Below are 15,272 nucleotides of genomic sequence, written 5' to 3' on the forward strand. Positions count from 1 at the left end.
GTGGCAAAACCATGTTTTCTAAGCCCACCCGAAGGTGGCAAAATCTGCATTTTAGCCTACTTACGAGTAGCAGATCGCTTTCAAAACAAACATGAAATGTTTTGTTCCAATTCAGGCAATCCAGTCTATACTTGTTTTGCTGCGCACATCACATAGTAATTCTAGGCTAATTAACCAGAATAAGAATGCATAACGTTTTCAAAATTAGATATCATGGTTAGTAGAGGCCGATCTTCAGATCGGGGGAGAGGGGGTGCTCATAGCTGACCTTCCCCGATCGTACGCAAGTTCCCGAGCCGAGGCAGCTTTGGTGATGACAGACACGTGGCCTTAGGGAAACGAGTCAGGGTTTCCTAAATTCCCCCATAAAAAATATTTAGGTGGCGACTCTATATCTGGTAAAGCAGTCCATGTTTGGCACTTCTTTACAAAAATCTGTTTTCCAAAACGATTTGCCAGATTTGGACTCTTTGGTGATTTATCAATCTCACGTTGCACATTATGAGATCAGATTAAGAACCGACACAAATCGAGTCCGAACTGTAGCATGAGGCCCAAGGGCGCATCTATAGTAGTGAATTTGAGACAAAATATATCCTTCAGATGTTTTAGTAATTTCCATTTCTAAAATCACATCTGCTACTCCCATATCTTTCATGTCAAACTTAGTGTTCAACATTTTCTTGGTTGAGTTGATCGTTCCACTATTGCTACCAATAATTAACATATTATCTATATATAGGCAAACAATGACATAACCTTTCTCCGTGTTTTTAACATAAAGACATTTGTCACACTCATTGATTTTAAATCCATTTATCATCATGACGTTATCAATTTTTCATGCCAGTGTTTTGGTACTTGTTTCAAACCATACAATGATTTTACTAATTTGCACACTTTCATCTCTTTGCCTGGAATGACAAAACTTTCTGATTGTTCCATGTAAATTTCTTCATTCAAATCACCATTCAAGAATGCAGTCTTTACATCCATTTGACTATCTCTAGATTGTTTAAAGCAACAACTGCAATTAACATTCTAATGGATGTGATCCTTGTTACAAGTGAATATGTATTGAAGTAATCCACTCCCTCAGTTTGCCTATAACCCTTGATCATAAGTCTTGCTTTATATTTGTCAATTGATCCATTAGGTTTCATTTTCCTTTGAATATCTATTTATATCCAAGAGGTTTAGAACTTGATGGAAGATCCATCAATTCCCAAGTATGATTTTGTAAGATGGTTTTAATTTCACTATTAATAGCCTCTTTCCATAAAGGAGCTTCAGGAATTGACGTTGCTTCTTTGAAAGTCCATTCTCAAGTAGAAATGTTAAGAAGTTAGGACCAAAAGTTTTCTCATCTCTGGATTTTTTACTTTATCTAGGTTGTTCTTCGAACTCTCCTCCTTGGTTTTCTTTAACCAATTCTTGACTATTATCAAATGCAATATCATGAGTTTGTTTAGGAATACTAATCTTTTGAGCGGCTTTGCAAGGAAAAATATTTTCAAAAAATGAAGCATTCCTTGACTCAATGATTGTATTAACATGGACCTCCGAGTTGTCACTTTTATGTACTAAAAATCGATAGGCACTACTATTGTTTGCATACCCAACGAATACACAATCAATTATTTTAGGACCAATCTTGACCTTTTTAGGGTCTAGTAATGCTACCTTGGCCAAACACCCCGACACTTTTAAATATTTATAAGAAGGCTTTCGGCTTTTCCATGATTCATAAGGCATTTGAAGGGTTTTTCTTGTGAGGTATTTTATTCAAACTATAATTGACAGAAAGAATAGTTCCCCCCGCAAGTTCTGAGGTAGTCCCGAAATTATTAACATAGCATTCATTATTTCTTTTAAAGTTCAATTTTTCCTTTCAGTAACTCCATTTTGTTGAGATGTATAAGGCGCAGTAGTTTGATGCACAATTCCGAGTTGTGAACATAAGTCACCAAAAAGTGTATCATATTCACCACCTCTATCGTTTTTTAATGCGTTATTTTTTATTTTTTTTTGCCTAATTGTATTTCAACCTCATTCTTATATTTAATGAAATTTTCCAAGGTTTCATTCTTGCTTCGTAGCAAGTACACATAGCAATATCTAATGCTATTGTAAATAAAAGTGATGAAATAATTTTTGCCACCCCAAGTTTGAACAAATTTCAAATCACAAATGTCACTATGGACTAAGTCCCATGGCTCAGTTTTCCTTTCAATTAATTGAAATGGTGCTTTAGTTAATTTTGCTTTAACACACACTTCACATTTATGATTTGAATCAATTTGAAATTTAGACAAATAATCTAAGTAAATTAATCTTCGCAAAGTATCATAATTTACATGACTTAATCTACTATGCCACACACATGAAGACTCAAGCAAGTAAGCAAAAGATATGTTAATTTCATTAAACTTTGGAACAACAGTCATTAGATTAAGTTTAGAGAGCCATCGCTCATTTACCCTTTTCCTACATACATTTCATTTTGATGAGTACAAACTCATCATACTTAAACACCAATTTAAACCCATTCTTGCTCTGCAACGATCCATTAATCGGGTTCTTTCGAATATCTGGTACATGCAGCACATCTTTGAGATTGAGTTATTTGTCTGATGTCATCTTTAGCACCACATTTCTTTGTTCCTCAACTTTGAAAGTTGGAGATTTTCCAGGTAGAGTTGTTCTCCATCTTCTGCAGCATGATAAGATGAGGACATCTTTTTCTCGAAACAAATGTGGTGAGTAACACTTATGTCCATCCACCATGCTTTGGGGTTGTCCACCAAATTCACTTCAGACATGACGCCAGATACATTCAGGTGTGAAACCGTTGCACAAAGAGTCTCTTCTTCAGTTAGGTTAGCTTGCGCGGGTTTCTTCTTGTAGTTCCTTTGAGTCCTCCTTTTGCGACAATCCTTAGCACGATGTCCCATTTTGTCACGCACAAAAGAGTTGTCAATAAATTCTGATTGTCTCCACCTTTAGCTCTTTGCTTGGAGCTCTCTTCGGGATGCTTTCTTTTTTTATTGTTGAATTTTGACTTATGTTCCACAATGTTTGCCTTGAATTCCATGAGTCCATTTTTCTTTTCAAAACCACGATTATCCTCTTCAATCCACAAGCAAACAATCAAATCCTTCAGTGATATCTCTTTGCATTTATGTTTTAAATAGTTTTTAAAATCCTTCTAAGTTGGCGGTAATTTTTCAATAATAGCCGCCACTTGAAAAAATTCACATAGAGACATTTCTTTTGCATTAATTTCATGCAGGATAACTGGAAGTTCTTGGAGTTGATTGATCACTATTTTGGAATTCACCATCTTAAAATTAAGGAAGCGACCGACAACAAATTTTTTTGTTTCGGCATCTTCCGTTTTATTTTTGCGATCATTCAAATCTCACAATGTTTTTGCCGTCTTGATAGGACTATGCACATTGTATAATGTGTTATCCAAACCATTGAGGATATAGTTTCTGCAGATAAAATCTGCATGTTTCCATGCATCCACCACTGCAACAACTTGTGCATCACTTTCATTCTCACTAAGAGATGGAGCATCTTCTCGCAAAAACCTTGCCAAATTCAAAGTGATCAGATAAAATAACATTTTTTGTTGCCAACGTTTAAAATTTGTACCATTGAATTTTTCAGGTTTTTCCCCATGATTGATAGGAACATGACCATGTCCAACAATTGTCGAAATAGAAGCAACTGGTGTACACACAACGGGTGTAGGGGCAATAATTCTCGGTGTAACATTACTTTCTATAGCATTTCTGATTAAAAATAATAATTTATGTTAAATAGAAGATTCCATACTATATATATAAAATATATACAATAATTAAACAGTACCAGAACAATTTAAAATATTGTCCAAAAAAACTATATAATAGAATTATCAGGACAACAATAAAAAGAGTTTCATTGCAATAAGAATTCAGGTAAAGCAATTTTTTATTTTTTTTTAAACTAACATTACAGTATAGAAAAATCAAACTAAAGTTTTATTGTAAATGAAAAACCACAAAGAAGACCCAGTAAACCCATAAAATAGAATAACAGAGCTCCACTAAAAAACTACTATGGCAAAGCAAAGATGTAAGAACAGTATGCAATGTCCACAAGAAATTCAGGAAATTCCAAACGTATAACCAATATAGGACTGTTAAAATAAAGTCAAAACAGATTTCCACAACAATACTGATATGGGTAAAAACCCCAGATCACGTCCAGGAAAAAACATAATACAGATATTGTAGAAAAAAATGGGAACCAGAACCAAAATTTAATCCAAAAAGAGTTACACTCAATACAGATTCGGGTAAAAATCAATAAACGAATGTGTAATAAATAAGTCAAAACAGTATAAAATCAGAGTTCTAATATGTTGTACATATTGAAAAACAAATTTGCTAAAAATTAATTTTAACCGAAAACTAATATTGTAATACAGAAAACAGTATATGGAATTCTGTCTTAAAATTGTTGGAGATAATTTTGGAAAATAATTAATTTAAGAAAATAGTAAATAATTAATAATAAAAAAATAACAAAATTAAACCTTACAATGCTTCTGCAGATTGTTTACGAACAAATTTGTGATTGAGGCCAGTGTTTGAACACTGTGTCTTTAAGATAGAATTTTCTCCTCGTTAATGGTACTTGAGAATAATGGACGTCCTGTCTTCAAGATACAACAATCACTACAAACGAAAAAAGCACACTCTTTGATTGTACAAGAAACTAAAAATATGTTTTGCACTCACAAAATTCAGACTCACATAGATGAAGAATACAAGAAGAATGCTTGAACTTAAGGAATTTGGAATGAAAAAAAATTGGAATGGGGGCTGTATTTATATAGGCTTGTTGACACCTATTCAGTTTAAACAGAAAAGACACGAAGAAGAAACATGACCCTTAGGTCATACCCTTTAAAATGAAGACACCATCCTTAGGTCACCCCTTTTATAATGAAGAGGCACTATGAAGAGTTACACTTTACTGTTCGAATGGAGTCAGTTCCATTCACTTATGAATTTTCCAACATTATTCATCCAAAAAAATAGATAGATTGTGACTTAGTGTGTTTTTATAGATATTTGTATTGACAAATTTTATGAATGTTTTTATGGATGTTTGTATACTATTAGGATTAATCCACCCAAGTGATAAAGGTGGGTCTCATATAGTTATTAGGTTGATTTATACATGCATTTGGGTTAGGATAGTAGAGTCTAAAATTTACTAGGAAATCTAATGTGAAAGATTTGGTTACCTATTGTATGGAATTAGGATTCTCATAGGTATACTATTATAAATAGTCATATGGACTATAGGATTTTTGTGAGAGAGACTGAGAGATTGAGGTGAGGGAAAAAACACAGATGTAAGGAGTGAGAGAAAAAATGCTATGGTCACCAGGTAAGTAAGGACTCAGCTACCCTTGAGCATAGGGTTTGAGTAATAGTGTGGGTTTTGAGTGTTTGGCCATCTTACATGTATTCTCTATACTTTCTCTCCTGTGGATGTAGGCAATTTGGGCCGAACCACGTAAATCTGCGTGTGATTGTTTTCTCTTTTTGCTCTGTGTGTGTGTGTACTTTCATTCGCATTGGTGGGACATGGTATAAATTCCAACATACATTTCATGTTTGTATGGATGTTTAATACTTTAAGGAAAGTAAATTTGTAAACGTGTCGAAACAGATGGCTAGACAAATCTAATTTGTTTGGCAATATGATACCAAAATAATTCAAATTGTTTGGTGATGTATAAGAACAAACCCATCATAAATTTAGAAAACAAAAATGATAAAGGAAGTGAATTTGTAAACGTGCGGCAACAGATGACTGAACAAATATAGTTTGTTCGGTAATATAACACCGGAGTAATTTAAAAAGAATAGATGTAATGAGAAAAATCTCTAGAGATTTTAAAAATGGTTCAATTCAGGGTCAGTTTTGATATTATAAAGGGTGTAATGAGAATTTCAATTATTTTTTAAAGATATATAATAAGAAAATAGGTGTAATAGGTAACATTGTGGTGTAAGTAGAGTTTTCCTAATCCAAACATATAGGCTCCATTTGATTAGAGAATTATGAAAAGTGAAAATGGTAGAAAGTAATGAAATAAAAGAAAAGGAAAAGAAAAAGAAAATATATTTTATGTATGAATTTGATTAGGAAGAAAATTTTATAAGAAAATAGGAATTCTAATTATAAGTAACTACTTTTATAATAAATTTAAACTTTCTGAAAAGTTTGGTTTGGATTTTCAGGATTCACTTTTCAGAAAATTGAATTTTTTTTGTTTTCGTATTTTTTTTTGTTTTCACTGAATTTTTTTTAATATTTTAAGTAATTTTTTTTTAAAAATCTTTAGATACACCTAACATAAATACACTTAAAAAGTATAATATTTGTGAATTTGTTTTTAGAAAATTCACTATATACCAAAAATGCAAAAAAAAAAAAAAAAAAAAAAAACGAGAATTCAGTATATTTTTCGTATTCTTGTGTATTTATTGTTTTTTAAAATATATATATATATTTTTACAAATATTTATTCCTTGTTAGATACATTTAAGTAAGGTGCATTTAAAAAAGTATAAAAATCGTTTAAAATTTTAAAAATATTCACTAAAAACAAAAAAAACACGAAAAATAAAAAAACTTAATTTCCAGAAAATTGAATCCATAAAATTGAAACCAAACACACTGCATGCTATTATGAGTTGTATAAAAAAAATTAATTTTCTTATAACTTCCACTACTTTCATGCTTTGGGTTTGTTTGGTTTAGTTGTAGAATTATGATTTAAGTGTGGAGTTGTATTTTGAGTTTTGAGTTTTTGAATCATGATTTGGGCTTGTTTGGTTTGATTTTGGGAGATGAGTTTGGGAGATAAAAAGTACGAAAAGTTGTTTGGTTTGGTTTTTTTGGAAAGATGTTTTGGAAAATTATTTTGAGAGAGAGTTTTGGAAAAAGTGATTGATTTGATGTGTATGAGAGAGAGATTTGTTTGGAAAACTTGTTTGGTTTACAAGTTTTGGAAAAAAAATTTGGAAAAATTTGTTTGGTTTGAGTTTTTCTGAAAACTCATTTGTAGAGAAATTTTCTCAAAAAGTTTTGGGAAATTCAAACCAAACGAACCCAGTAAATTTGCTCAGTTATGAGTTTTGAAAATAGTTTTGAGATGATTTGTAATTTTTTATTTATTTATTGATTGATCTATAGAATGTGAGATGAGAGATGAGAAACAAAAAGTGATTGATTTATTGGTTAATAATAATTAAAAAAAAAAATAGAGAGAAGAGAGGAGTTTTGAAAGTAATTTTGAGTTGTATTTTAAAATAGGATAAATTACACTTACTCTCTTGAGATTTTAGTTTAATACATATCACCCCTTAACGTTTGGAAAATTACATTGACTCCCCTGGCATTGTAATTATTTAGATGGAATGAAGAGATTGAACTCGTGTACTTTCTGTTTTTTTTCTTTGCTTTACTTCCTCTGTTTTGTTTTTTCCCTTCAATTTGCTTTACTTTTTTTTTTTAATATAATTTTCTCAATTTTTTTACAAAGGTTGCCATTTTATATAAGTAATAGGATTGCGAAATGAAACTATTAACTATAAGGGTGCGAATATAATTTTTAAAACGTCAAGAGGTGAGATTTAATCCAACTAAACTTCAGGAGTGTTAGTATAATCAATCCTTAAAAATATATTAAATTAACATATTTCATCTAAATCATAATTTAAAACTAAACCAAACATTACCTTTATTTTTCTCTATTAATTTTACTTTCCACCATTTTCATCCTAACAAACGTGAGCCATCGGATACATCTCCGAAGGGGATTGGTAATTTCAAAGATAAACAGTCATAGGATATTATTAATCCGAATCTTCCAATCCAAGTGCCCCGCAAAAGCAGTGTGGAGATGAGTGAGAGACCATGAATGAATAAATACCATATGAATCTGGCGATGAATCAATCGATATAAAAATTTCTCTATTTTCCTTCACAATACATAACAAACATAAAGCTTGATTGCTTGGTAATTCTTCATCACCAATCGTCAACCCCTCTCTCTCTCTTTCTCGTTAACTACCAAATCAAATTTATCGCCACACAGAGATCATGGAATCACCTTGTGAGTCCCTTCAAACTTCTCTCTCTCTCCTGGTTGTGATGAGAAGAGAGAGAATATATGATAATTTTATGTCTTGTTACATTTATGAATGCTTGTGTTTTGTTGCGTGTCTAATTCATATTTTACATTCATTATGTTAACTTGTTGATACATCCTCCAAATATCTGCATTACATTTTGAACACCCATTGATTGCAACCCCTCATCATTTTTGATTTATTGCTAAACTGCAAATGATAAATTTTTGGTGGCCAATCTCTAATTATTGGTCGCGCTCCATAGATAGTGTGATTTAATTTGTGTTCAAAATCGATTCTTCCAGTAATAATTTCTGGATCAGCTGTAAAGAGCTTTCCTAATCATATTGTTCGGAGCGCTTATTACGGAGTGATTTAGTGTATAAATAATTTTGTTTCCAATTCTATCCGACAGTCCTGCATGTTGGGTATTTTAACATCATGAGGTGGAATGATGCATATTTCTAAACCATTGTAAAAGAACCCCAATTTTGTGATATGATTGTCTTTTATTAAATTTTCTTAGGTCCGTTCGGGATGAGAAAATTTTAGTAAAAAAGCAACTAAAATAATCAAAATGCCAAAAAGTTTTCAACTCATAAAAAAGTAAAAGATTCATTCCCGTTCTTTTTACTTTTGCACATTTTTTTGTAATAAACCAAAAAGCCATTCCCAAACACTTCATTTTTTTTCCACCTTATATTTTAGCCACAAAACCAAAAAGCCACTAAAATACCCATTTCCCAAACAAACCCTTATTAACTTCTAAATCATCATTTGTGGCAAAATTTTTTGTCGACAATAGCACCTTTATGGTCATTAATATTTGGAGGGTTGGAAGTGAGCACAAATGTTGTTTTTATTTATACGCAAAATCTTCCTATGACATATGCCTTTATTTTATATGGTTGTCTTATACTTGAACCCTAGTATCATTTTCAAAACCTGAAGTGCTCTTATCTGCCACAATTAGCATTTTGGAAATAGATGTCATACAATTGTATTTTACATAGACTCGTCTTTTGGGATAACGCGAAGTCCCACATTGCATGAGTACTAAAGTAATATTAAGCATATAAGCGTGAGGGCATTCTCATCTTAATAGCTAGCTTTTGGGGTGAGTTCTACCCAAAACCGTATAACAATCTGCATCTAATGACAAAATAATAAAGACTTCTAAGTTACGTAACCTTCTAAAATACCGTGATTTACAATTCCAAGGATATGCTTGTATTTTAATTTTTATTTATTAATTTATTTTTGCATAATCTTCTTGAAAAAATATCCAAGAATGGGCTAGTTTCATAGCTCTCATGTCTTATATTAGTGGTGTTTGTTTTTATAGATTCAATTTCTTAGGAAGAGTGAGGACTTACCTAAATCCAGCTTTCAGCTCATTGAGGAAGTTTTGGCCTCTAAAGTTTTGAACTTGTGTGGAAGCTTTAATTTAGCCAATCACATTAAGATAATTGGTTTTTTTGGCTTACTAGATGGATGAGGCTCTCAGCTGAGTTTGTTAAGAGAAATAAATTTGATAGACCTTCCATTGCTTGGGGCAGCCTCTACTTGTTCTAGGGCAAGGAGAATGCCAATGTAGGTAATGGGGTGGGATGTGAGCCCTTTTTTTCTCTTCATTGGGATGCTTTGATGAATTAAATAGCTCATATACTTTTGCCTAGGGCTCCAATTTGATGACCGTTTCTTTTCTTCGTTGCCATCTTAGAAAGGGTGTTTTTATTCTTTTCAGATTCATGGACATGTGCTTGAGAACAAGGCCTCTATTTGTAGAATTGAATGATTGTGTAAAACATTTCCCTACCACCTATGAGCATATATTGCATATATTGTATGTATCTTCTATATTTGGAATTAGGGATGATTATAGCCCTGTAAATATTTCAATTGATTGTATTTCCTTTTTCATTTATAGGTTTAGGGTTATATAAATTGATGTACCCTATGTAACGTTTACACATTGAATATACAAAACCATTTAGAAATCTTACATGGTATCAGACCTCTGGTCCTGATTTTTGGTTTGTTGAGGTCGTACTCATCTGAGTTTGAACAAGCAACCTCTGTTTGTTCAACCCATCCTACGACCCATCATTGGTTCGTTGGGATTTGACCCATCTGCTCACCGCATCTGAGTTTACTCTGTTTTTTGCATTAGTTCATCACGACCCATCGCGCTCATCTGGCTCATTCGATCATCTGGGTTTTTTCGTTTGATCCATTTGGTTGGGTCGTCTGGTTCGATTGGTTCGAGAGGCCTATCTGGGTGACTTGGTGCACCTGTTCGTGGTCTTCTCCTCTATGTATGACTCATGATAGCTCTTTCTTCCTCCCTCGTCTGGTTCGACTGGTTCGAGAAACCCACCTAGTTGAGTTGTCGCATATGTTTGTGGTCTTCTCCTATGTTCGTGGTCTCTCCTCTTTTGTTGATTCACTATGTTGACCTCGTAATAAAGCTTCTATTTACATTTTAGCCCCTGTGTTTGTGATTATCTGGTTACTTGGTACCAATTTTTGAGTTATTATACTTCGACCCATCAATTCTCTATTTTTGTTTTATTAGAATGTTAGATCCAAGCCATCAATTGCAAACTCACTGGTGTCAATTATGCTTATTGGGCCAGTGTTATGATGAATTTTCTTCTTGGTTGAATAAAATGAGGGTATGTTTTTGGATTTGTGTCTCATCCATCGGATTCGAAACAGGAAGGATATTTGACTGCTTGTGACATTTGGGATTGCGACAATCTCCATGTTTGGACTTGGTTTCACAACTCCGTGGAAGATTGTATTGAGATGATGTTTTCCAAATACACTACTCCCAAGGAGGTATGGGATTATTTATTGAGAGTTTATTAGCAGTCCAATTTTGCCCAGAGGTATGAGTTGGAATAAGCTATTTAGAGTGCTCATCAACGGGATCGGTCTATTCAGGATTTCTACATTGAGATGATGGGTCTTTAGGATTAGTTGGCCCTCATGGAACCATCTAGCATTAAGGGACTTGATGCTTACTTGCAATTCCAAGAGGAGGGTCGTTTGGTGCAGTTCTTAACGACTCTTTGTCCTTAGTTTGAGGCCATCAGGAGTGCCATCCTTCATTGTTCTCCTCTCTCATGTGGATACTATGGTTCGTGAACTTTTCCTAGAGGAAACCCGTCTCATTGTCAGACTTAGTTTCCTTCGGTCTTCTTAGCTCATGCTCAGCCACTACTATTGTCGATGTTGTCTCCTTATCAACTCTACTATTCTGCCAAGCCCAAGAAGGGGCCTCTAGTGTTAGATGAGTATGTGTTTTGCCATTAGAAGGGACATTGGAAGTTCAACTGTCCCAAGCAAGGCCGTTCCTCTTCTCAACAGTCTCAGCCCTAGTTTCGCACATTTCCATCAAGTACTTTTTAGCCTCTCGCTGCTTATGACTTGATTTCCTTGAGTGCTCAGATTGCTCAGTTTCAACATATATTCTTTACTTTCCAGCTATCCTCGTTTGCCTCCGCACTTACCTCTCTTCATTTAGGTTTGCTTGGGTCTTCTTCTAGTATCTCTTCTTCTGTCTGGCTTTTTTACTTTGGTGCTTCTCATATGACTCATTATCTCTCTTTACTTCAAAACTGTATTCCCCTTTCCTTTCCTATTACTATAAATGTTGTTAATGGGTCTGATATGTTTGTTTTATCCATAGGGTTTGTCCTACCATCTGACTTGTCTGTCGTCACTGTTCCATTTGTCCTTTATGTTCCTTAGTTATCTATCAGTTTACTCTTTATCAGTCAGCTTGATGCTTTTGGTTTTGATATTATCTTTTCTTTTTTCTGTCTATTATGTATAGGATCGGTTATCCAAGCAGTAGATTGGGACTGATTATAGAGTTGGAGACCTTTATGTGGTGGAAAACTTGCATCTCCTTTTGTCTACCTCTCCGACTGCTCTTTCTTCCTATCAGTTAGATTCTTAGCCGAGTCAATTTTATTTATGGCATTCTAGATAAAGCCATTTGTCTGTTGACCATTTACTGTCTTTGGCTCACTCATGATTGTTAGGTAAAGTTTTCCCTAATCAAATTATTGAATGTCGGGGGTGTAAACTTGCCAAAATGATAGCATTACCTTTTAAGGAAAGTATTTCTATTTCTAATACACCGTTTTCTTTAGTCCATACTGATGTTTAGGTTCCTCATGTTCTCACCAAAGGAGGTTTTGCTTACTATATGTCCTTTGTTGATGATTGCACTCGCTATACTTGACTCATAAATTAGACTTATACCAGATATATCGTACTTTTCAATCTATGATCATCGTAGAGTTTGGGTCTACTATTAAAATGTTGTGGTCTGACTTGGGTGAGGAATACTTTAAAACTGAGTTTTGTGCGTATTTGGCCAATTTGGGTACACCATTCACCAAACTTCTTGTTCTGATACACCTGCCTAAAATGGCAGGGTTGAGTGTAAACATCATCACCTGCTTGAGATTGCTTGGTCTTTTTTCCTCTTTGCCTATGTTTCGGCTCCGTTCTGGAGTGAGGCAGTTCTTACTATTGCTTTTCTTCTTAATTGTATGCCCACTTCTCCTCTCTGGTCGTTCTCCTTATAAGGCTTTGTTTTCCTAAGTTTCCAATTACTCCCTTCTTGCATCTTTGGGTCTGCCTGTTTTGTTCTTCTTTCCTGTAAAGATAAGATCCAATTTAGTGTTCGGTCTGTCTTGTATGTCTTTTTAGGTTACAATCTTATTCAGAAGGGCTATTGCTATTATATTCTTGTTTTTTGTCGCCTTTATGTCTCCCACCATGTTGCTTTTCTCGAATGTCTATTTTACTTTCAACTTTCTCCTATCACTGCCCCTGTTTTCAAAGAGGATTTGGTTCACATTGATCAATTTCCTTTTGAGGTGAGATCTCTCCTGATGAGTACATCTCTATTGTTCCTCATGAGTTTGTTTCCACTCCCCCTCCTATTCCCATTTCTCCTGCTCCTTCTACTTCTCCTTCTCCTTCTCCACTATTAGTTTATTCTCGTCGCAAGGCTCTTTCCCCACTGGTTGTTTCCTTCCCCACTGCTAATCTTACTACTTTTGATGACACTGATCCTGATGATTGTCGGTATCCCCTTCGTCAACATAATGCTGTGGTAAAACGTGATTTTGCTAGAATTTGTTTTTCTCCTTCACGTTGCACCTTCTTTTATGCTATTCATTCCTTTTCAAAATCTCAGTCTTACAAGAAGGCTTGTCAGGATCCTAATTGGGTTCGAGTTATGGAGAATGAGTTGTCTGCATTGCAAAAGACTACTTAGGAGCTGGTTCCTTTGCCCGTAGGCAAGAATCTTGTTGGTTGCAAATGGGTCTATAAAGTTAAGACTCATTCTGATGGTTTTCTCGAGCACTACAAAGCTCGCCCAAGGGTTTCTCACAGGATTGTAGTCTTGATTATGAGGAGACTTTTGCCCGTTGCCAAAATGACTACTGTCTGTACTTTGATTTCTGTAGCTGTTGTTCATCATTGGCCTCTCTATTAGATGGATGTTAAGAATGCTTTTCTTAATAGCATCTCACTGAGGATACATGCGACCTCCCCCTAGCCTTTCTCATATCTCTGGACAGGTTTGTCCCCTTCAGCATGCTTTTTATGGTTTGAAACAATCTCCTCATGCTTGGTATGATTACTTTCAGACTGTTGTTACTCAGCTTGGGTTTCATCCTTGTGCTCAAGATTCTACTTTGTTTCTCCTCCATATTTCTGTTGGTTTTTTTGCCTTGTTACTTTATATGGATGATATGATCATCATTGGCTCTGACTCCTCTGCTATTTCTGAGGTCAAGCAACATCTCTTCTGCACTTTTGAAATGAAGGATCTGGGCCCATTGTTGTATTTTCTTGGTATTGAGATAGCCTATTCTCCTAAGGGGTATTTTTTGTCTCAAGCTAAGTATGCAAATGAAATTATTCACCGTGCTGGCCTTATTAACACTAAGAGTTTTGATACCCCGATTGAGTTTAATGTAAAGCTTAATCATATTGATGGTGTTCTACTTGATTATCCTACCTCCTATTGCGAGCTTGTTGGTTGCTTGGTCTATCTGAATGTCACTCGTCCTGATCTTGCTTATGTTGTTCATGTGGTCAGCCAATTTGTCTTTGCTCCCCGTTCCACGCATTGTGCAGCCTTGGTTCGGATTCTTCACTATCTCCATGGTACTATCTTCCAAAGCTTGCTATGATTTTTTTACCTATTCTTTAGACTTGGTGGCCTATGCTAATTCTAATGGGCTAGTGATGTTACAGATCGCAAGTCCACTTTTGATTTCTGTATGTTTCGTGGCGGTTCCTTAATTTCTTGTAAAAGAAACAACCTGTTGTTGTTTGTTCTATCTACTATTGAAGCTAAGTACTGTGCTATGCATATCACTGTCGAGATTGTCTGTCTTTTCTGTCTCTTGTTTGATTTGGGTGTCCTTCAGTCTTCTTCGACTTCTCTCTATTGTGACAACTACAACGCTATTCAGATTGCCTATAACACTGTTTTTCATGAGCGGACGAAGTACATTAAGATTGATTGTCATTTTGTCCATTAGCATCCGTAGTCCCATTCTATCTCACTTCATTTCGTGTCTTCTGCTCTGCGACTTACTGATTTCTTTACCAAGACTCACACTGCTGCTCGGTTTTAGTTTCTTCTTGACCAACTCTTCGTGTTTTCTACTAAAACACCTTGAGTTTGAGCGAGGGCGTGAGAATATATTGCATATATTGTATGTATCTTCTATATTAGGAATTAGGAATGATTGTGGTCCTGTAAATATTCCAATTGATTGTATTTTCTTTTGCAGTCATAGGTTTAGGGTTATATAAATTGATGTACTCCTTTGTAAAGTTTACACATTGAATATGCAGAACCATTCTGAAATCATACAGCACCCAAGCCTAAAATAAACTGAAGAGATAGTACATTATGGTTTAACCTAGCACAACCTTCCAGAGGTTTGAAAGAAAGTAATTGGAGAACCATTAAAACTGAAGGTCTGACAGTAGAGATACAAAACGGAATTCACTCCT

At 34.5% G+C, this 15,272-nt stretch overlaps 1 protein-coding gene across 6 annotated transcripts in view; it reads left to right on the forward strand.

The window, feature by feature from the left end:
* Positions 1-7,938: 7,938 nt before the first annotated feature.
* LOC114257548 (putative phosphoinositide phosphatase SAC9) overlaps positions 7,939-15,272 on the forward strand; it is a 64,173-nt gene continuing 56,839 nt past the window's right edge. For 3 of the 6 annotated variants that reach the window (XR_014335499.1, XM_082878214.1, XM_082878213.1), the window contains exon 1: positions 7,939-8,191. Coding sequence is in view for 1 of the 6 variants with exons in the window: in XM_082878213.1 (XP_082734339.1) it covers positions 8,179-8,191 (13 nt within the window). In the remaining 5 variants the exon portion in view is untranslated. The remainder of the gene's footprint in view (positions 8,192-15,272) is intronic. The other 3 variants (XR_014335498.1, XM_082878212.1, XM_082878215.1) reach the window with 2 other exon arrangements.

The sequence above is a fragment of the Camellia sinensis genome, chromosome 7, assembly GCF_055761805.1.
Source record: "Camellia sinensis isolate YWXY chromosome 7, ASM5576180v1, whole genome shotgun sequence".
NCBI classification, from domain to species: Eukaryota; Viridiplantae; Streptophyta; class Magnoliopsida; order Ericales; family Theaceae; genus Camellia; species Camellia sinensis.